This window comes from Protomyctophum parallelum, assembly GCF_964188405.1.
Source record: "Protomyctophum parallelum genome assembly, chromosome: 2".
NCBI classification, from domain to species: Eukaryota; Metazoa; Chordata; class Actinopteri; order Myctophiformes; family Myctophidae; genus Protomyctophum; species Protomyctophum parallelum.
The window spans coordinates 41,675,346-41,697,855 of record NC_139699.1 but is presented as its reverse complement, the minus strand read 5'-3'; the positions used below and the strand labels follow the sequence as shown (position 1 = coordinate 41,697,855).

General features: G+C 44.5%; 1 protein-coding gene across 2 annotated transcripts in view; it reads left to right on the top strand.

Moving 5' to 3' along the window:
- The window catches only part of ccdc102a (coiled-coil domain containing 102A), a 94,180-nt gene that overhangs the window by 69,140 nt on the left and 2,530 nt on the right, over positions 1-22,510 (top strand). For both annotated transcript variants that reach the window (XR_014568939.1, XM_083759644.1), the window contains exons 8-9: positions 9,777-9,947; positions 11,135-11,238. Coding sequence is in view for 1 of the 2 variants with exons in the window: in XM_083759644.1 (XP_083615770.1) it covers positions 9,777-9,947; positions 11,135-11,238 (275 nt within the window). In the remaining variant the exon portion in view is untranslated. The remainder of the gene's footprint in view (positions 1-9,776; positions 9,948-11,134; positions 11,239-22,510) is intronic.

Here is a 22,510-nt window from a genome sequence, read left to right as displayed (position 1 = left end):
AGTAGAACTAAAAGTACTGGAAATTGGAAATACTCAAGTAAAGTACAAAATTGTACTTAAGTACAGTAGGCCTATACTTAAATAAATATACTTAGTCACTTTCCACCACTGGAGAATAGTGAGAAGGAAAAGGGGAAAAACACTGAGAGAAATGAGGGTAGAGGTTAGGTGAAGGGCGGGCCACTTGACACGTTTTTGTGTGTGCTTTGTGTGGGTGCGTGTGTGTGCATGCACGCATGCATGCGTGCATGCGTGCGTGCATGCCTATAGACGTTACAGTTAATGGGAGTACTCTAAGCACAGTTACCATGGCGATAGAGACAGAGAGGTTGCGGATTTTACGAAGAGAAATGTGTACATTATGAGAGAGTCAGATAGGGTGTGCGTGTGTGCGTTTGTGCGCGCGCGTGTGTGTGCGTGCGTGTGGTGACCATGGTTATTCAATGTTATTTTCAGCATAAATTCACTGAGTGGAAGCTCTGCGGTTCAATTGTAATGCACTGTACATGTGGTGAACTTTGTGTTTGATTGGTGTTCTGTAGATAATGTACGTTGTACTGTACATGTGGTGAACTTTGTGTTTGATTGGTGTTCTGTAGATAATGTACGTTGTACTGTACATGTGGTGAACTTTGTGTTTGATTGGTGTTCTGTAGATAATGTACTTTGTAAGAATGGGATGCACATGAATGTGTCGGATGCACATGAATGTGTCCCATGCACATTATCTCAGTATAGGTCACTGGATTGTGCCGGAGAGGTTACAAACCTTTCTCAAATCATGCGCTGTGTAGACAGCCTTAATACTCTCACGTCCCTTTGTGCATTGAAGGAGAAAGACTGCTTTATTTCTCAGACATACCTCTGTAGAAGAAACGTGTTAAATCTGCCCAACTGCCACAGTCTGCTTTGGGCATCCGTTGTTGCCTCAGGCCTTGTTCTCTCTCATGGTACCAAAGTGCCCTCCTTTTGAAAGCGAGTAAACATCTCCAAGGTGACATCCAATAATCTCGAGCAAACGGTACCACAAAGGACCGTTATATTCTGGACGGCACTAATCCGCTAGAGCCTGTTTAGATCTGAGGCCCATTCTATTAAAAAAATGGCTTCTAAATCCTGAGAGTTTTCTGAAGAGCTTAACAGAATTGTCAATGTTCACTAAAAGAAAATATTTCTCAGCTTCTCTAGCAGATGGAAACATGGGAAAAAATAAAAAAAATAAAATAAGATAAAACATTTTAGAGCTTAAACCTTTGCGGTTTTACAGAACATGTCTTTAATTTACCCATTATTAATGTTCATTCATAACAAAAATTAAATAGGACAATAAAAACAAAAAGACAAAAGACAGAATTTATATAGATTTGTTTACATTTTCTTTGGTTATTGATGGACATTAGGGCAAATTAAAGCATTTTTCAGTAATAGCCAAAGTTTAAGCTCTCTTTTTTTAATGCGTCTATCTGCTACAGGGGCTGAAGAATAGCATAAATATATGTATGTAAATAAATGACTTAAACGTGTTACTGGTGTTAAACGTATGAACACTATGGTTACAGCAGGTCTGAATATAAGTGTCACACACATAACCATATGGCCGTGATGACAGACATATCTAAATATGTCTGCCATGACCATCCCTGTGTCACCCACTGTGTTGCACAGCACTGTTGCCAATCAATTCAAGATATCCTTCAATACAAGAAGAATGCAACAGGAATGTAACATAGTGTTGCATAGCATTGCTGTAGTGAAGAAACCTTGTGTCTCTATAGTTCAACTTGTTGTGTTTTCATAATGAATGCCCTATACTTTGCCATACTAGTGCAGCATAGTGTCAGCTATGACACTGACTAGTGTCAGTGTCTCTGTGTATGGTCCATCAGTAAAAAGCTTCCCTCCGCCGAAATCTTAACACCCTTTTATCTCGGATTCTAATCCCAGATTCCGATTGTAATCCAAACAATCTTTATTCACGGCCAATTCCAGTCGCGTTGCTGGTCGCGGTTAAAATAAATCATGCCCCGAGTGGTCCGCAATCCTTGCTTATCCATAAGCTAACTTCCGGTTAAGGCCCGGGCTAATTTCTTTCCCTTGAATAAGGCTTTTTAATTGTTTTCAAATATCCTTAGCATAGGAATGGACAGACGCGGAAACAATAGGACTGTTCATCTGTTATGTACATTTTGAAGCCAAGACTTTTGTACTTTTAATCAATTAAATGTTGAATTCTGGACTTTTACTTGTAACAGAGTATTTCTATAATACCAATATTGATACTAATTTAATAATGTTAGCACTTTTTCCACCACAGTTGACTGCAGGTGTGTGTGTGTGTGTGTGTGTGTGTGTGTGTGTGTGTGTGTGTGTGTGTGTGTGTGTGTGTGTGTGTGTGTGTGTGTGCTCTAGGTGGTGCTACAAGCGAGATCTGTAGAGTGCGCGCGCGTATGTGGGGGGACTCCATACGCACGTGTGCGAAGCGGGTATATACGGTTATAATAGTCTCATTTTAAGGCCATCTGGCTGGTTTTGGAGGATTTAATACATTTTATTAACTTGCCATTTTTTGTTGAGTGATGTTTGGAGTTGGAGTCATGCCTGGTAAAATAAATATATATGCACTGTCTGCAGAATCAAAAAGTAAAAGCCACGCTGGCCGCCAGACTAATTTAATTAATTCCACCCGGCATCTTGAAAATACTGCAAAACGCGATCATGATAACTTGTGGTCCGTTGAAAAATAAAGCTTGTTTTGACGGACAAAGGGAAAAAAGGAGCCTTAAGTTTACTTGGGACTATCAGGGAGGCATCTTTTCCTTCCGGTTGAACCCGGGCCGGAAGGGTCGGCTGTTAAGCCTGTCTCCTAGGCTCGAAGCGGTTGCCTACCCCGCCTCCCCCATGGGCCGCCCCTGTGTGTGTGTGTGTGTGTGTGTGTGTGTGTGTGTGTGTGTGTGTGTGTGTGTGTGTGTGTGTGTGTGTGTGTGTGTGTGTGTGTGTGTGTGTGTGTGTGTGTGTGTGTGTGTGTGTGTGTGTGTGTGTGTGTGTGTGTGTGTGTGTGTGTGTGTGTGTGTGTGTGCGTGCGCGCGCGCGCGCGCGTGCGTGCGTGCGTGCGTGCGTGCGTGCGTGCGTGCGCGTGCGTGTATGTGGTTCCTGTGTTTTGTGATTGGTCTGTAGATTAGACGTAATGAGGGTAGAGCTGGTTTAATAAGCTGTAGTTCCAGCCAATAGGAGATTACTGGTGGGGGTCACCGGGGGCAACCTGAAGGCTTCACACCTCATTCATCAATTATTGCAGGTGTGGGCTGAGGTCAGGTCTCTGTCTGTCTGTCTGTCTGTCTGTCTGTCTGTCTGTCTGTGATAACAGGTATTGGTAACCGAGGGCCATGCATTCCCAATGTTTAGGCTTTAGAATGTTAGTTAGGGGAAGGTCCCCGGTTCGTTCTCCAGCTTCGTGTTGAACTGTCCCTGAGCAACATACTAAAACGTTAGCTGCTTATACACTGAGATCTGTTCATGGAAGAAAGGAGCCGACCAAGTATGGAGCCCTGGGGAACCCAGTCAACGAAATATGGTGTTACTTTAAGTGGTTAATATATGTATTTTTTAGGCGTGTAACGATACAGTAACTGCATCGAAAAATCTAATTTAATTTCAACAATCGAAGCACATCGATATGTGAACAGCAACATATCATAAAGTTACATTTTCTATTGTATTGTATTGTTTTACAATGGACATAATTGGTATTGAATCGTTTTGCAATACAAATAATCGATCGTATTATATCGATTGTATTATATCAATTGACGACGTGTATACACGTCTTTAGGTCCTTTGTATATAACGTGATTGCTAAAATCAATTTTTTACAACAGCTGTGTGCGCATCCATTTACTTCCTGGTTTACCGCAAGAAAGCTTAGAGAAGGAAAAGACACCAACGTCATGGTGTCACGTGACTGGACGCCGGGGCTGCGCCATGACACCCCACCACGCCCCCATGTGCCAAAATTCACACTGGAAGTTTGATGAATACATGGGAGTGGATGGGAGACCGCTGGACATCTTGTAAACAAACATTATTTATGAACGATAGCGACCTTTGTCATATAATCGGTCCAGGAATATAATAGAAAACATATCACAGATTGTTTTCCGACTGGGTGTTTTTCGACTTGCTAACTGTTTGATTTTATTCAGGAATTTAAAGAGCACAGTACGGCTCTGGCCTGCATGGGCTTAACCTGACTCCGCCAGCTGGTGGCAGTATTGGGTTCACAATCCTGCCTTCAAAAGCCTAACATTACAAACTAAATAACGCTTTAAAAATGTTGAGAATAAAGGATTTTGCAATATTACAAGTCAGTGGTGTTTTCACTAAAGTAAAAGTTGCCTATCACAATGTAATATGCTCTACAAGTGGTTAAGTTTCAGAATAAATACGCAAATTAACAGTAGCCTTAGGACCAACCCGCCTAGTATAATACAACAGCAGTTTTAAGTAGTACAATACAACGTAATAGTAGTCTAGTAATAACTAATAATTGTAGTGAAAGTATAATATTTGCATGTGAAATGTAGAGGTAATTAAACAATTTAAGTGTCCCTCAAAATATAGTAGGCATAGGCATACCTTAAAGAAGTTAATGCTTGCTCTATCAACTCCAGACATTGCCTTATTCAGTTTCAAGTTAAATATGAATGAATGACTGGCTAAATGAAATTGTACTGGTACCACGGAACGTGACGCGCACGCACGCACGCACGCATCGCGGCATGCACACAGAACAGCTGTATAGCCTAAGCCTAAAACACAAAAGTAGACTTAAAATGTTCAGACAAACATCCTTACTGGACACTAGCGAAACTAAAAGGTTTGCTTTGGACGAATATATCTGTAACTGCTATTTGATGGAGGAGAACACCACACAGCAGCAGTAGCCTACTCCATAGCAGTCCACACTCCTGTAAGTCAAGTGTGCATGGCATGCTTACCGGCTACGTGCGCTCACAGTCAGCTCAGGTATATAAACAGTTAAAGCTGTTGTTATGCAAAGTAGTGGCTATTTGAATTCGGCACGGTACTTTACACGGTGTGAAAATAGGGGGAGGTGGGCGCCAGTAAACCTAGACCACTGGGTACTTGTTGGTGACTTCAAGACAGTAGAAAGTAATGTGTGATGTTATGTTACAGAAGCGTTTATTTTACAATGGTCTCAATCATTCAGAAAGTGTTTATTTATATGCTTGTCTATACTTTGCTCCATTCACTCCAATACATTCCCAGCAGTTTCGGCAGCAGATTCGTCACTGTGTACTACTTAAAACTACTGTTGTATTATACTTGGCGGGTTGGTCCTAAGGCTACTGTTAATATGAAAAAAAGTATTTCATCAAACACCACTGACTTGTAATATTGCAAAATCCTTTATTCTCAACATTTTTTTAAGCGTTATTTAGTTTGTAATGTTGATGAATTAAAAACAATATAGGCCTATGGGCTTTGAAGGCAGGATTGTGAACCCAATACTGCCACCAGCTGGCGGAGTCAGGTTAAGCCCATGCAGCCCAGAGGTACCAGAGCTGTGCTCTTTAAATTCCTGAATAAAATTAAACAGTTAGCAAGTCGAAAAACACCCAGTCGGAAAACAATCTGTGATATGTTTTCTATTATATTCCTGGACCGATTATATGACAAAGGTCGCTATCGTTCATAAATAATGTTTGTTTACAAGATGTCCAGCGGGCTCCCATCCACTGCAATGTATTCATCAAACTTCCGATGCGAGTTTTGGCACATGGGGGCGTGGTGGGGTGTCATGGCGCAGCCCCGGTGTCCAGTCACGTGACACCATGACGTTGGTGTCTTTTCCTTCTCTAAGCTTTCTTGGTTTACCGGCCGACAAAACTAGCTATTCTCTCTAAAGATTTTTTCATGCTCATGGTTTTGATCAGAACGGCAATGTTTTGTACTAATTTCTAACTTAACCAAGCATCTTGTTTGGAATATTAACGCTTCTAAAGAGAGATCAGACTTATTAGCGCGATAATGGAACATTCTGAATAAAGGAGAAAAAAAAGCCCCCAAGAATATCTTTAAAAAAAACATTCCACCTCCCGGTTTTGGGGGGGAAATAGAAGGCGGGGCTTTTCAGAGTAAAATCTGCCTCATCTGCTTGGCACTCTAGTGCCTTTATTCAGAAACATTCCCCTGCAAAAAATAGTGTTAAATAGTTACTGTATCGATTTTAAATCATTGAATCGCATCGTATCGCCATGAATGAGCCAATATCGTCCATGTATGGTATCGTCAACCATGTATGGTGATGCGTATCGTATCGCTGTTAAAATGCATCGTTACCCAACGTTAGTCCTGTTCACCTCCCTCCTTGTTCCTCTGTCCTCTTCTTTGCTTCCCTCACTATCCACCCTTTATTGAGCTGATATAATCTGACCAATCAGGTTTGAGTATGGCCATAAGCCACACCCCACAGCTCCAGCTATGTGGCAACCTTGATTATTAACCTAATTCTGCTGTTCTGTGTGTGTGTGTGTGTGTGTGTGTGTGTGTGTGTGTGTGTGTGTGTGTGTGTGTGTGTGTGTGTGTGTGTGTGTGTGTGTGTGTGTGTGTGTGTGTGTGTGTGTGTGTGTGTGTGTGTGTGTGTGTGTGTGTGTGTGTGTGTGTGTGTGTGTGTGTGCCCCGTACATGTGTGTGTGAGGGAGAGAGACTTTTACTGTCTAAATTAATGCTAAATTCAATATGGCAGATGGGGGAAGGGGGAGTAATGAAATAAAAGAGTGTGCGTGCGTGCATTTGCATGCAACTGTAGGCAGGGAGAAGAGCACATATGCGAGTGTCAAAGTGGTCCCTCCAGGCTGGATGAAATGCAGTTACGTGCATGTGTGTGTGTGTGTGTGCCTAGATGAGGATGTATGGAACTGTACTATCTGTTTAAATAAAAAACACATGCTGGATTAACACAGGCATCCTGGGGTGCAGCATTTGTCTTCGTGTCTATGCGGCATGCACGTATGTTCATTGCTGCTGTTCTCCTCGGGGCTTGTGTGTGTGTGTGTGTGTGTGTGTGTGTGTGTGTGTGTGCGTGCGCGTGTGCGCACGCGCATGTGCGCATGTTGTTTTAGAAAGATGTAGCAACAGACTTCAGGGTCTCTCCAGTCAAGGAGAAACATTTAACAGGCAGTCTGGCATGAAACGCACACGGCACGCAGTCACGCACGCACGCGCACACGCTTTCATCATCATTCTTCAATCCATCATGTTTAATAGTTTGCGTTTCTCTCACCCCTGCCCCCCCCCTCTCTTTTTTCGATGTTTCTTTCCTCTCATCTTCTGTCGCCTTACAGACTCTTCAAATGTAAGACAATAGAGAACATTGTGTTTTCTGACCCCCCCCCCCCCCCCCCCCCCCCCCCCCCCCCGCCGCCTGCCTGCCTGCCTGCCAGAGTGAATTTATCAAACCTGGCTCTGACAGATCGCTGGACACTGAGTCAGCCCAGGACCCTGCGTCCTTCTGTCTGTCTGTCTCTGTCTGTCTGTCTGTCCCCCTGTATCTGTCTGTCTGTCTGTCTGTCTGTCTCTGTCTCTGTCTGTCTGTCTGTCTGTCTGTCTGTCTGTCTGTCTGTCCTTCTGTCTGTCTGTCTGTCTGTCTGTCTGTCTGTCTGTCTGTCTGTCTGTCTGTCTGTCTGTCTGTCTGTCTGTCTGTCTGTCTGTCCTTCTGTCCGTCTGTCTCTGTCTGTCTGTCTGTCTGTCTCTGTCTGTCTGTCTGTCTGTCTGTCCTTCTGTCCCCCTGTCTCTGTCTGTCTGTCTGTCTGTCTTAACTCTTTGATGTATTGGTGTACTGTATCTGGAGTGTTCTGTACTCTTTGGATTATATTCAGATAAATATTAAAGGAGAATTCCATACTAAAAGGCTTTCTTAGCTTTCTTTGTAGTTGTTACGTCCCCACCAAAGAGGTCCAGGTGTTATTTTGTGCAAAGACTCCTCATTGGCTATTTCCCCTACCATATGCCCTAAAAGAATTGCATTGAATTGAATGGGAATTGAATGGGGCTATGGGGTGTTGTGCTAATTCGCTCGTTTCCATGTTTTTGGTTTGTATATCCTCTCTTCATAATGTAAATAATATCCCAAGCGGCACACTTTATTATACTTATTTCGATGGAAATAAGTGAATTAGCACAACACCCCATAGCCCCATTCAATTCAATGCAATTCATTGAGGGGAAATAGCCAATAAGGAGTTTTTGCACAAAAAACACCTGGACCTCTTTGGTGGAGACGTACTACGAAGAAATGTAAGAAAGCCTTCTAGCATGGAATTCTCCTTTAACACTCAGGAGTGTATGGTTTAAATCAGTGGTTCCCAAACTTTTTCAGACCCAAAAGACCCATTAGACGTTTGCCCGGCACCCAAACTACTGAAAATAGCGGATAGTTTTTATTCATGGCATTCGTTTGTTTGCTTTAAAAAAGTATATATATTTTTTTAAATGTAGGAAATGAACATGGGATTTTTACTCTAGACGTGACCCATAAACATGTGTCCGTGACCCTCAAATGGGTCCCATTTAAAACAGTGGTTTAAATAATGGACAACATTTGATACCTGTCCTCCCTCCCCTTAACCTCTCTCTCTCTCTCTCTCTCTCTCTCTCTCTCTCTCTCTCTCTCTCTCTCTCTCTCTCTCTCTCTCTCTCTCTCTCTCTCTCTCTCTCTCTCTCTCTCTCTCTCTCTGAACTCACAGGATTCATACACACACACATGTTTACACATCGTCAATTCCCCCCCGCCCATCTCATTATCATCCCGCCATTACTCGTCATCTGCCCCTCCCCCACTTAATTGTCTTTTTGCATTAAGCTATCGTTGTCTTTGTTTGGACTGTCCACAGGGTAAAGCTATTATCTGTGTGTGTGTGTGTGTGTGTGTGTGTGTGTGCGCGTGTGTGTGTGCGTGTGTGTTTCATTCAAGCCTTCACTCAAAGGAGAAAAAAAGAGCTTTCCTTCACATGCCCTCATGCTCCTCTAGATGAGGTTTCTAGTGGGAATAAAGAAAAGATCATGAAGGTGAATTAAAGTGCCATTGCTGACATCTCAAATCACCCCCCCCCCCCCACCCAGCCACACCTATCCCATCCTCGTCTCCTAGTCCAGCGAGCTTTGCCCTGGATTTGAAAATATTCATAAATTGTCATTTTTTTCAATGCAGCTATTTTCAAATAGTCGATAAACGTGGCCTACTGTAGTTGCTTCTTTTGGGCTTGTATTCCTAGACCTGGTTGCTTATTTTTCTCACAACACATGGCAACACTGCCCTCTTGGTGTTTATCATGTCCGCTCTTATTGTGCCTGTAAATCTCCCAGCATCGCTGCGCTGTCTGTCGCCGCGGCCTCGCATAAAGCTTTCCTGGAAGTCTGAGCGTCCAGGGAGCCGTTAGCCGTTAGCTGAGAGACCGCTAGGAAAGAGAGGCCTGCAGACGAGCGCTGGAGTGCCCTAAGTGAGAATGGTCCATTATTGATGATGTCATTAGCGCCGGCCCTGCGCAGTCTTTTCTCGACAGACTAAACTAGAGGTGGACTTGACTCTCGAGACTCTCCTGACCTGATCCTGAAATGCTGCTGTGTATAACTGTGTGTGAACCCAAGGGCTTTAGTTTCAGAAGTCTTGTTTGACTTCTTTCCTTTAGAGAAATTGGCCAATCTGAGATAACAGTGTGTTTGTTTGTTTGTGTGTGTGCGTGCGTGCATGCGTTCAGGAGCTGGCAGACATGCGTCACGTGCACACCAAGCTGAAGAAGCAGTACCAGGAGAAAATGGCGGAGCTGGCGCACGCCAACCGGCGGGTGGACGGCCACGAGGCGGAGGTCAAGAAGCTACGGCTGAGGGTGGAGGAGCTGAAGAAGGAGCTGGGCCAGGCAGAGGATGAGGTAAGAAACTACAGCTGAGGGTGGAGGAGGTAAGAAGCATCGGCTGAGGGTGGAGGAGGTAAGAAGCATCGGCTGAGGGCAGAGCATGTGAGCGGTGCGGAGCGCGAGCTGCGCGGGTTGATTTTGAATTGAGCACTGAGTGCTTGAGCACTGAGCGTGGGGTCAGAACGGCTTCTGAAGCGAGAACTGTCCTCTGCTCCGAGCCGCTCAGTGCACACGTGACGCGGCATTTGGATTGGATGGATTTAGTGTGTGCAGAGCGCATTTACCAAAATGATGTGCTGAAAAATTTGAACATTCATCGACGTGTGATTCCGACCGACAGTGCCAGCAACATGATCAAGACATCCTCCCTGACGTTGAAGGAGAAGTGGAGAAAGATGATGATGATGTGGTGGCGGAGGAGGAGGAACCTGCGCTCTCACAAAACCAAGTGGACGCGGTTACTAATAATGTAGAGGCTATGGTAAACCAGTACTTAACCATTAACCGTGGGGCACGGTGGCACAGTTGGTAGTGCTGTCGCCTCACAGCTAGAAGGTCCTGGGTTCGATTCCCGCTCGGGACGCTGTGGGTGCTGGCGGCGTGTTTTCTCCTCCGCGTCAACAGTGCCCATACCCGAGGCGGGGTTGGCGAAAGGGCCTTTCTGTGTGGAGTTTGCATGTTCTCCCCGTGTCCCCTAGGGTAGGTACCCTCACAAAAAACATGCAGTAATCCTGGTCTCTAAACTGCCTCCCCCTGGCCAGCCGAGACGCCTGATGGAGGGAAAAGGAACTGGTTGGAATAACGTGTTCCTTCCACGCGCTACGTCCAACCAGGGAAACTCCCCCCCTGTCAGGTGTAAAGGAGCAACTTGGACACTCATGCATTAGGAAGCATGAGTTCAAGTCCGTTGCTCTCCCCAGGTTGGTGGAGGGTGTGTAGAGCCCAGGATCACATTAGATAATTGACACCACCGCTAAAAAGCGGTGGTGGAAGAGTATTGTTTAAGTGAAAGTATACAGCAATACCACAATGTAGAAATAGCCAAAGTATAAAATAGGATCTAAGTGTGTGTGTGTGTGTGTGTGTGTGTGTGTGTGTGTGTGTGTGTGTGTGTGTGTGTGTGTGTGTGTGTGTGTGTGTGTGTGTGTGTGTCTGTGTCTGTGTCTGTGTGTGTGTGTGTGTGTGTGTGTGTGTGTGTATAGCTGGATGAGTCTCATAACCAGACCAGGAAGCTGCAGAGGTCTCTGGATGAACAGGTGGAACAGACTGAGAACCTGCAGGTGCAACTGGAACACTTACAGTCGAGGTACCCACACACACGCGCGCGCGCACGCACACATATGCACACACTCGCGCACACAATGTAGCATGCATCCTGCACACTTCCCATGCAGGGCTTCCTTGGAAAATACATTTTTAATCTCAATTTATTTATGCGATCGATGAACCTTTTGCACAGCAACACGCTCAGGTTCTCAGGGTACCATTAAAAAAACATTGTATTCCTTCAAACCTTACCGTCTTATCTAAGCTGTGTGTGTGTGTGTGTGTGTGTGTGTGTGTGTGTGTGTGTGTGTGTGTGTGTGTGTGTGTGTGTGTGTGTGTGTGTGTGTGTGTGTGTGTGTGTGTGTGTGTGTGTGTGTGTGTGTGTGTGTGTGTGTGTGTGTGTGTGTGTGCGTGCGTGCGTGCGTGCGTGCGTGCGTGCGTGCGTGCGTGCGCGCGTGCGCGCGCGCGCGCGCTCGCACGCCAGCATGTGATGTTAAGCTGACAGGTTCCTTGTAGCTGCCAGGCTCACTGTGCGTGGCGTCAGCCCACACAGCTCTCCTACTGTTCAGAGATTAGCTCTCTGCTGTGCGCTCGCGTGTGTGTGTGTCTGTGTCCACTGTCTTCATTCACACAGGCGTGACATCGCTGTGGACAGAAACCTTGTATGTCCAACACTGTTACTTTCCAGGAATTGGAGAGAAAAGAGCCGGTTTTCCAATGGATCCAGTTTAGTATTTTAGTCCACTTTCCGCCAGAATGTGAACCTGGACATTTTGAGTACCCTAAAGTTTTATGTTAGAAATGTTGAGTATGAGTCCCCAGCATTTAGAAACTGCTGGATGCTAACTTGGGCAATTTTTTATAATTGGCATAAAGCTGGGGTACCACTGAAAACCTATACAAGACAAATATTTCAAAATATCATTATGCTTTAAGTAGCATCTGACATGTCAAACGAGGGGTTTTTCTCCTTTCTCCTTTAACTGTCTGTCTGTGTCCCACATGGAGAATCTCTGTATCTGCCTGTCTGCCTGTGTCTGAAGAGTTGGACTGTTTAATTAATCAATTGGCAGGTGTGGGGTTGCCATGGCAATCAATTGGCTGAGGCAGAGGCTGGGAATTGCACAGGTGAGGGGACTTGGCCTCATTAGGTCCACTGGCAGACCCCGACCAGAGCCTTTTGTGGTGTTCCTGGACAACGGTGTATGCCACCGACGCAAGGCCAGGCGCTGCACTCCCTGTGGTGGTGTGGAACACGTGTGTCAAATTTGAAGTCGGTGGGGGAAACGGTTCTCGAGTTACGTGCATTACAACCGTACACACACCCACACAGAGACGTGGCGCATTTATAGGTAGATAGTTATAAAACCCACATACACACCGCTGGGCAGTGACGTCATAGAGTGCACTTGGCACACCCGAGGCGCAGCGCACTAGATTTCCGAACGACAAGTTAGTGTACCGAATATACGAACGCACCCCTAATCTCTTAACCTGATTTTAAAAGCTGGAGGTGGATTTATTTTTATACGGTTGTATATTTGTTTGAGGTTAGACGTTTTATTTTATTTTCCGGGGCTATGCAATTGTTGCACATTTTTGTCCTAGTTTTGTCGTTTTAGTTTTTTTACTGCTTTGGCCTCGTCTTGTCAGCTCTCACTTGTAAAGTAAATGAGGTCTTGAGCCTCAGTGTGACTCTCCTGGTTAAGTAAAGGTTACAATTACAATACGACGACAACAATGCAAGCTTGTCGATCGGCTCTCTTGTGTGACATTGTACTACGACCAGGGCTCTGTGGACCACCAGTGGCCCTTGAGGGGGTTCCAGGTGGTCCTCAGTTTATGATGGAGAGTTGGTAACCAAATGGACCTTTTATTAGATCTTTGCCATTTTCAAGAAGTGTACTTCAAGTTTTGAGTCTGAGAGGCTAAATCTCAATTTGGCTCAAAATACAGAATAAATAAGGTAAATGAATGGGTTGAAAACCTCTGATTTACTGGAAAGTAAATTGAACTATGGAGATACAAGGTTTCTTACCCGTGAAATGGACAATGTGTGTTATTGCCCATCAGTGGGTTTAGCTCTTACCCCAGTCTATCAGCAATGCACATGACCCCGCCCCCTCTTTCTCTCTCTCTCTCTCTCTCTCTCTCTCTCTCTCTCTCTCTCTCTCTCTCTCTCTCTCTCTCTCTCTCTGTCTGTCTCTGTCTCTGTCTCTCTCTCCCACGCACACGCACACACTCTCGCTCTCTCTCTCTCACACTCTCTCTCTCTCATCATTCCGTCCACATCCTAGCTGCTGCCGGCCTCGACAGCCAATCACTGGGCTCCCAGCCGCAGGTTACCGTAGTAACAGAGAGCTCTCTCGTTGCTGGGCTCCCACAGAGGAGTGACAGGCGTGTCGGCATGGCAACGGAGACTGACACAAATCTGTGTGTGTGTGTGCGTGTGTGTGTGTGTGTGTGTGTGTGTGTGTGTGTGTGTGTGTGTGTGTGTGTGTGTGTGTGTGTGTGTGTGTGTGTGTGTGTGTGTGTGTGTGTGTGTGTGTGTGTGTGTGTGTGTGTGTGTGTGTGTGTGTGTGTGTGTGTGTGTGTGTGTGTGTGTGTGTGTGTGTGTGTGCGTGCGTGCGTGCGTGCGTGCGTGCGTGCGTGCGTGCGTGCGTGCGTAAGCTTAGATATAGCTGGCAGTTAAAAGATGAAATTTCTTCCTGAATGAAGGTGATTGAGGATGAATGTAGAGCCGTAGAACGTAAAGTTGTTAAGATTGTGTGCAGGTGTCCCTCATTGCAGCACACACAGGCGTGCGTGTGTTTGTGTGCATGTGTTTTCACTTCCCACATACTGTAGCTGAATCTCATATGTACTTTATTTCATTACCTTCACGTTGCCTGAATGGCTATGGCAGCATGAGTGTATGCATCTTTGAGTGAATGATAATCTATGGCAGTGGCTGTGGTTGTGCTTTTATATAGAGCCTTTACGGTCATGGTGTGCATTAAATCACACATTCACACACCCTAGGTGGAAGTATCCATGTAAGGCCCCAATTTGATCCTCAAGAGCAGTTAGGGGTTCGGTTGTATGTGTCTTGCCAGTGTTGATTCCATCGACTAAAACTATAACCAAAAATGTTTGTCGACTGCCTTTCAAAACTACATAAAAACGAAGCTGTGATGACTAAGACTAAATATAGTGACAATTTCATCAACAAATACAAACTAGACAAAAATGTTAGGAAGGGACTAGTGGAGAAGAGATCCAGTACAACTAAAAGACAAGTCATTATTTTTACGTTTGGTTGTGCTTGGGTGTTGCACTCTGAAAAAAGAAAAGAAAATCACACCCGTGTGAAGTAAGTGGTGCAACTCCGTGTGGCGGTCCCCGGGGGGTCCCCGGAATTTCCAGACCCACAGGAACGTGGGTGCCGGCCCGGTTCCGGCGAGCCGCGTCCGCGTCCGAAACGGTCGAGAAATGATAGTTACCGTGTCCCCAGGGGGTCCCTGTACTGTACTGTACTGTACTGTACTGTACTGTACTGTACTGTACTGTACTGTACTGTACTGTACTGTACTGTACTGTACTGTACTGTACTGTACTGTACTGTACTGTACTGTACTGTACTGTACTGTACTGTACTGTGTGTTAGGCTGCGCTACAGTGACACTTGGTTGTGAAAACAAATCAAACACTATTTTCTTGCTCGGACAGACCCAGCCAGGGAGCCAGCCAGGGACTTAGGGACCCAGCCAGGGACAGACACACATAGCTCCTTAATTAAGTGGTTGCACCACTGTTGTGAGCTTGTAGATAGCCTTTTTTCGCAGTCAACCAACCAGCCATTATGACGTCATCATCATTCTCCATAGAGAAAAAGTTCCATGACCCAGGGCATGAACGAGTAACGTCAGGACTTCTCTACTCTATTTAATCAACAGAAAGACACACCATTGTATAGCAAAATTCAACAGCAATGGAAAGAGAATAACACATTATTATTATTACAAATAAATTAACATCATAATATGTGGCCATTAGTTACAGCGGGATATAGGAGTTTTGTATAATCTCAACTTTGTTCTTCCCTCACATGTCATATAATTTTAAACATTTTATCCTCTTAATCACTGGTAACTGGTTAGGTTGTATTTTTTAATGTCTGCAGAACATTGCAGTATATTAACATTCAAGCAGCAGAATTTAACATTTTTGTCCTGGTATCCTGGGAGGACTAATTTGCGAATTGACAAAGGAGTCTCTTTTACTAGCCATGCCGGTCTATGACCATAAAGTGTACACTGTATGTCCAAATCTATAAACTGATCCTGTGTGTGTGTGTGTGTGTGTGTGTGTGTGTGTGTGTGTGTGTGTGTGTGTGTGTGTGTGTGTGTGTGTGTGTGTGTGTGTGTGTGTGTGTGTGTGTGTGTGTGTGTGTGTGTGTTTTTCCATTGCTGTGCTTATTTGTTTGTGTATTTTTTCTTACCAAATGGTGTTTTTATTGGGGCTAGTTAAACACTCATCCTTTATGTTGACTGCCTGTTCTCCATAGATCCCATCTCTCTCTCTGGGCACGTTTACCACAATGTGACCACTGAGGTGCACACGCACGCACGCACACACAAAAAGTAATGTACCTGCTGACATGCACGCACGGCACGACACGTACACACACACACACACACACACACACAGGGGTGCCGCAGAATACTTTGATAATATTGGAATGAATCAATGTCACTTCAGTTTAACCATCATCTAAAACACACGCGAGTTGCGTTGAATTTGTGTGTTCCTTTTCAATCTACAGTACACCAAGACTCTCCTGCATATCTACAAGCTCACGATGAACGCAACGTGGCGCATTGTGAGCTTGTAGATCAGCTATGTTTTGGTTAAGTTAAAGTTAAAGTTATTTCCATGGGTGACTTGAGCTGAAACAGTTTGAGAACCAGTGCCCTCGGTCCAGCTGAAAAACACTTTAATCTCTTTGTGACTTGACCTCAACATGCCCCTTCTGCAATGAAGTACTTAACCACTAAAAAGCCAAAACAGCCATTTTCACACTGGGCATTGTAGTGTGTAATCTCCCCCTGGAGCTGTGCTGTATCCAACACTATGGAGCTGTGCTGTATCCAACACTATGGAGCTGTGCTGTATCCAACACTATGGAGCTGTGCTGTATCCAACACTATGGAGCTGTGCTGTATCCAACACTATGGAGCTGTGCTGTTTCCAACACTATGGAGCTGTGCTGTATCCAACACTATGGAGCTGTGCTGTATCCAACACTATGGAGCTGTGCTGTATCCAACACTATGGAGCTGTGCTGTATCCAACACTATGGAGCTGTGCTGTATCCAACACTATGGAGCTGTGCTGTTTCCAACACTATGGAGCTGTGCTGTATCCAACACTATGGAGCTGTGCTGTTTCCAACACTATGGAGCTGTGCTGTATCCAACACTATGGAGCTGTGCTGTATCCAACACTATGGAGCTGTGCTGTTTCCAACACTATGGAGCTGTGCTGTATCCAACACTATGGAGCTGTGCTGTTTCCAACACTATGGAGCTGTGCTGTATCCAACACTATGGAGCTGTGCTGTATCCAACACTATGGAGCTGTGCTGTATCCAACACTATGGAGCTGTGCTGTTTCCAACACTATGGAGCTGTGCTGTATCCAACACTATGGAGCTGTGCTGTATCCAACACTATGGAGCTGTGCTGTATCCAACACTATGGAGCTGTGCTGTATCCAACACTATGGAGCTGTGCTGTATCCAACACTATGGAGCTGTGCTGTATCCAACACTATGGAGCTGTGCTGTATCCAACACTATGGAGCTGTGCTGTATCCAACACTATGGAGCTGTGCTGTATCCAACACTATGGAGCTGTGCTGTATCCAACACTATGGAGCTGTGCTGTATCCAACACTATGGAGCTGTGCTGTATCCAACACTATGGAGCTGTGCTGTATCCAACACTATGGAGCTGTGCTGTTTCCATCAAAGCAGCTTTCCTTGGACACACTATACAGCAAACAACACATCCACAGGTTGACGCACATGCACACCTTCATTGAGACACCACACGCATGCACACGTACGCGCACACACACACGCACACGCACACACACACACACACACACAGTCACACACACACTAGGGCAATTTAATTGGAATATTGGTCTTAAAAATTGGCCCGAATATCGAGTATATTCAATTATTATTATTATTATTAGTAGTAGTAGTAGTACTGTAGTAGTGGTATGAATTATTATTATTAATTATTAATTATTTATTTTGTCCCATAGAAAATGACTAAGAACAGGATACATGTGCTAAAGAGATCTTTGAAAACTTGAAATGGGACATTCTGATTCAGGAATACTTTAACTTTTGGTACTTTAAGTGCATTTTGATGCCAATACTTTTGTACTTTTACTCAAGTAAATGTTGAATTCTGGACTTTTTCTTGTAATAGAGTACCGTATGTCTACATTGCAGTATTGATACTTTTACTGAACCCATTCTGGGCGGGAACCCCTTTTGGTGTTTTAAGCGTTACGTTAAACTTTAGCTATTGAAAAATAGCAGATCTACAAGCTCATAGCGCGCCACCGAGTGGCGCGCTACGAGCTTGTAGGTCTGCTATTTTTGAAAAATCGTTAAAATGTGCCTCAAATCTTTCCGAAAAGACTTTTTTCTACTTTCTAATTATTTGTTTGGCCCGAAATTATTTGTTTGTTGTCATAATTTGTCACGACAAGAGTTGGCTTTGTCCGCGGCGTAAACATCTTTAAATAAATACTTTCTGAAAAGTCTATGAGGAAAATGAACGGGGATTTATTTTCCGGGTCTCTCGAGGGGGCCGGACTGCGACGCTCTATATGAGTGAAGGCTGTGTGAAGCAACCCTCTCTGTCTGAGGTCTGGAGTATTGATCCGTTCCACCGCCCACGCTGTTGTCCTATTCATTACTCATACTAAACAGTGTATAGGCTCAGGCTTGGAACATTCACGTTTTGGTTCAGTAATCAGAAACGATGGAGGTGAAATCCATTTTCCACTATAAAGATTTGACATCCCTTCACCACTGGTCATATACTTGGGTCTGTGTCTCAGATGAGGGCTGTGGAGAGTTCAGATTCTCCTACCAGTGACATCATTGGTAGGCGGGTTTGGACATTATTTTTTTTCTCCAGCTGTTTGAGCTAAGCTATGTGGATTCGAACATAGCACGTGTCAATCGGTGTGCTAGTGCTGTGGAGATGATGTCCACGGCACCCTCTCGCTCATAAAACTGTTCTGCTGTTGTGCGTGCGTGCGTGCGACCGAACTCTGAATCTCTTCGGTGTTTACACAAAAACGATAATGAATTAACAGCTTACATATACTGTATTTGGTAAAGTGAAAAACAGATATTGTGGCTGTCTGCATATGCTAATGTCAATTAGAACCATGCGGAACAGATTTTTATATTGGATAAGTTAGGCTATATGGATAGGATAATATGACAGGATAGTCTGTCCTCCACTCTGAGCTACTCTACTTAACTGGTGCTGGTATACCATGATGTGCAGGCGTGATCAAGATGACATTGAACAAGTGGCCGTGCGCCCCCCACTTCACACAAGTGTTATATTTTTTTAACTATGAAATGGATAGTCTAGCTAGAAATGTAACTTTTTGATTGACCTTTGAGATAACTATTATTCACTGTAATAGCCTATTTACACGGTCGACCTTTCTGCACTAGAAGTACAGCCTTTTGGATTGCGTTTCCATTTGTTCCAGAGCAGGGAGCCTTTCAATAAGTGGTTGTTCACTGCGGTTGACGCATCGCAGCAGGCAATATGATCCCATGCACCATGGCCATGCTGTTGCTTTTATAGCCGTTTGTGAAGACTATTGATTCTCCCGCTCGCCTCCACCACTGATGGTTTGTCAACAGCAGAGAGAGAGAGAGAGAGAGAGAGGGAGAGAGAGAGAGAGAGAGGGAGAGAGGGAGAGAGGGAGAGAGGGAGATGGAGAGGGAGAGAGAGAAGGAGAGAGAGGGAGACAACAACCACAGCACGTTTGATAAATGTATAGCGACACCCCCCCCTCTCTCTCTCACTCTCTACCTCATTGTTGTCTCTGTTTCTTCCCTCCGTCTGTCTCTCTCTTTAAATTGAGTGGCCGTGCTGCTGAGTGTTTTAGGCTCAATAGAAAAGCTTTTAGTGTCCAAGTGCATGTTGTTGCTCCAAACACATTACACCTTCATCATCTTCACCACTGTTCTGCTCACCCTGACCTGGCCACTGGTGTAAAGTAACTCACTACATTTAGTCATGTACTGTACTGAAGTACATTTTTGAGGTATAGTTATTTTTTTGCTGGAGTATTTCCAGTTTTATATACTTTTAATTCTACTCCACTACATCTCTGAGACAAATAGTGTTCTTTCACTCAAGTACAATTACGTGAAAACTTTAGTTACTAGTTACTTAGTTTGTAGACTTTTATTTTTCATTATACAACACCAAGCTTTACCACTTCAGCCATACATTTGCGTCGCATGTACGGCACTGCACGTATCCGCCTGGGTGACGGCAGACTGCTGGGTGAGCGCTGGTGCTTTGGCATGGGGGGTCAGATCAACATGGAATGAATTCTGTACTGGTCATATATGAAGTGTGTCTTGAGTGTACAGGGTTTGATGAGGTCAGTTCAACATATGGAATGTCAGAACAGGTCAGCTCCATATATGGAGATCTAAGGGTGGCAGTGTCTTGAGTGTACAGGGTTTGATGAGGGCCCAGGTCCCAGGATGTATGGAGAACCGAGATGACTGGAGACGCCGATGGAGGGCTCGTCTGAGGACGACGTAGAGAGAGAGGTAGGGCCGGGCCTTAATTTTCAGGCCTGTTGAGAACTCTAGTTTTTGCCGGCTGCCGGGCGCGGATGAACTAATAACTTTGGGGTGGGCCCGTCTAGAGTTTGAATGTACAGGTATCAGTCAAAAGGGAGACATCAGAAGGATGGGTGGTAGTGATGCACGGCCCGGCTTTTTTTCATAACCTGGCTGGTCCGTCCCGCCACGGGAGACAGCCCTCACCAACCCGCCCCACAAAACAATATATTAATCAATGACCCCCGCAAAAAGAAAGGAGCCTTAACAACCGGCTTTTCGACACCCAGCAAGTCCTGTTCATTCAATTGCTTACGAGAGAGAGGGGAGGGGGCAGGGACGTGCAGAGGGAATTTGAAGGGCAGGGGCTGGAATTCGAAAAGGCACCTTTATTTCTACCCAGATTTAGAGGAATATCTAATTTTAAACATTAGGAAATTACCCAACCAGTCTGCCCTGCAACCCAAATAACTGGTTATCAAAGTATAATGCTTACTTTGCTCTTATTAATATTTAGTTAATATCGCATAATCGCATTTGCTTGAGTGGCTAGAGGTGCCTGTCAGTCAGAATGTTTGTGGTCGAAAATTATGAAATGACACTGGACTGACAGAGAGAGACAGAGAGAGAGATGTGACGGTCCCTCGTTCCTGCGTGAGTCGTAACAAATTATTTGAATGAACTGTATAAAACATATACACATATACGTAACATGACATACTATCTGTCTTGGACCTGTTCACTTCATTCGTTTGGTTTGTGTGCGCACTGCAGCAGTCACAAGCAGTCACAAGCAGTCACAAGCAGTGTAGCTCTCCGCTCGAGATGAATGAATGTCATGTGCTCATTTGAGTTTTGATTGTGTATACTTCGACTTCGTTGCACGGTGGCGGTACCGCACAGGCAAAATAGCCGCTGTACAAGTAGATCTGCTATAATTCTGTGTGTGCGCATTTTGCATGCCTGCATGGCACCACGCTAATTAAGAAAGATTTTGTGCAGATGTACTCATTGCGCAAGGTCGAGTGAGAGGGGAATTCTTTCAACAAAATGCTACATTCCAGTTCAGGATGGAGAGGACACTCCGATGGTCAAAAAGGCAGGGGCTAAGCTCCCTTTCATAAGCAACACATTGATGAACAAGCTGATGACTTCAGCAGGAGGAGTAGAGACAGGAGAGGTACCCGAATGCATGACTGAAGTAATGAGAGGTACACCCTTACGATGGAGGATAAGGCTGGAGAACAGTGGATGAATTAATGGGGGGAAGAGAGGAACGCGAGGGAAAGGGGATAAAAGGAAAGTGAGGGAATGATCTGAAGGGAGTGTTCTTTTTTGCCTTAGTCATGTTGGAGCATAAAGGCTAGCAAGTAGCAAACATACACATTTTCTTCGAGTCAAGATTGTAAACAGTCCCGAAACGATGATAAATGTAGGCAAAATTCCTCTGATAAATCATTGAAGCTTTTCTCTAAGCCATGCATGGGCCAAGTAGTTATAGCTAGACAGGATCGGAGAGCAGTCCTGAATGCTTAAACACCATTATCCTTCTCCTCAATCCTTATTTCTTCCCTCTCCCCTTGCTCTAAACATCTTCTCTTCCCTTCCTCTGTCTCTCCTCATCTCGTATATTAGGCTGTAACTAAAGCTACATAGTTTGATTGCTTTGCAACCGTTTCCCCGCCAATTGCGTGAATCTGCGTCTTTTGGATTAATCTGGCTCATACTAGCCCCCCAGCTCTTCATTTCACTGCTCAGTGGCGTTTGAAGCACCTGAAAGAACTCTCTACTTCCGCATTTTCAAATGAACCACTGTTACTACTCAAAAAACATGATTTTGTGTGGAATGCATCTTTCAGTTAAAGTAAGCTGGTTTGGATGGGGTAGCTAATCTAGCCAAAGAATGAAATGTTGCTATGTACAGTCTCTCTCTCTCTCTCTCTCTCTCTCTCTCGTTTTATTTATTTCTTCTATACTACTATCACTCTTGCACAAACACAAATCTGTGTTTGTGCAATATATATCATTCGTCTTTGGGCTGTTGTGAGTGCATGCGAACACATGCACAGCACGCACAGAAAGTGGTGTAAACAAACAGGCTAATCTTACATAGTACGTCTGTAAAAACAAAAGATGCGTGAAAACAAACAACCTTAATTTCTTGTAATTTATTCATTTTGACGCATTACCAAAACCGCAGTGGTGTAAAGAAAATAAGTACATTTACTCAGGTACTTTTGTTTTTTACTTTACTGGAGTATTTCCAATTTTCAGTTATTTTACTTTTACTCCACTACAATTATTTTATTAGTTAATCGTTACTTTGTAGATTTTGATTATTATTACAAAATATACATTACCCAATTCAGCCCTACATAAGTGTACATTTTTGGACATCTAGCCGATCTACAAGCTCACA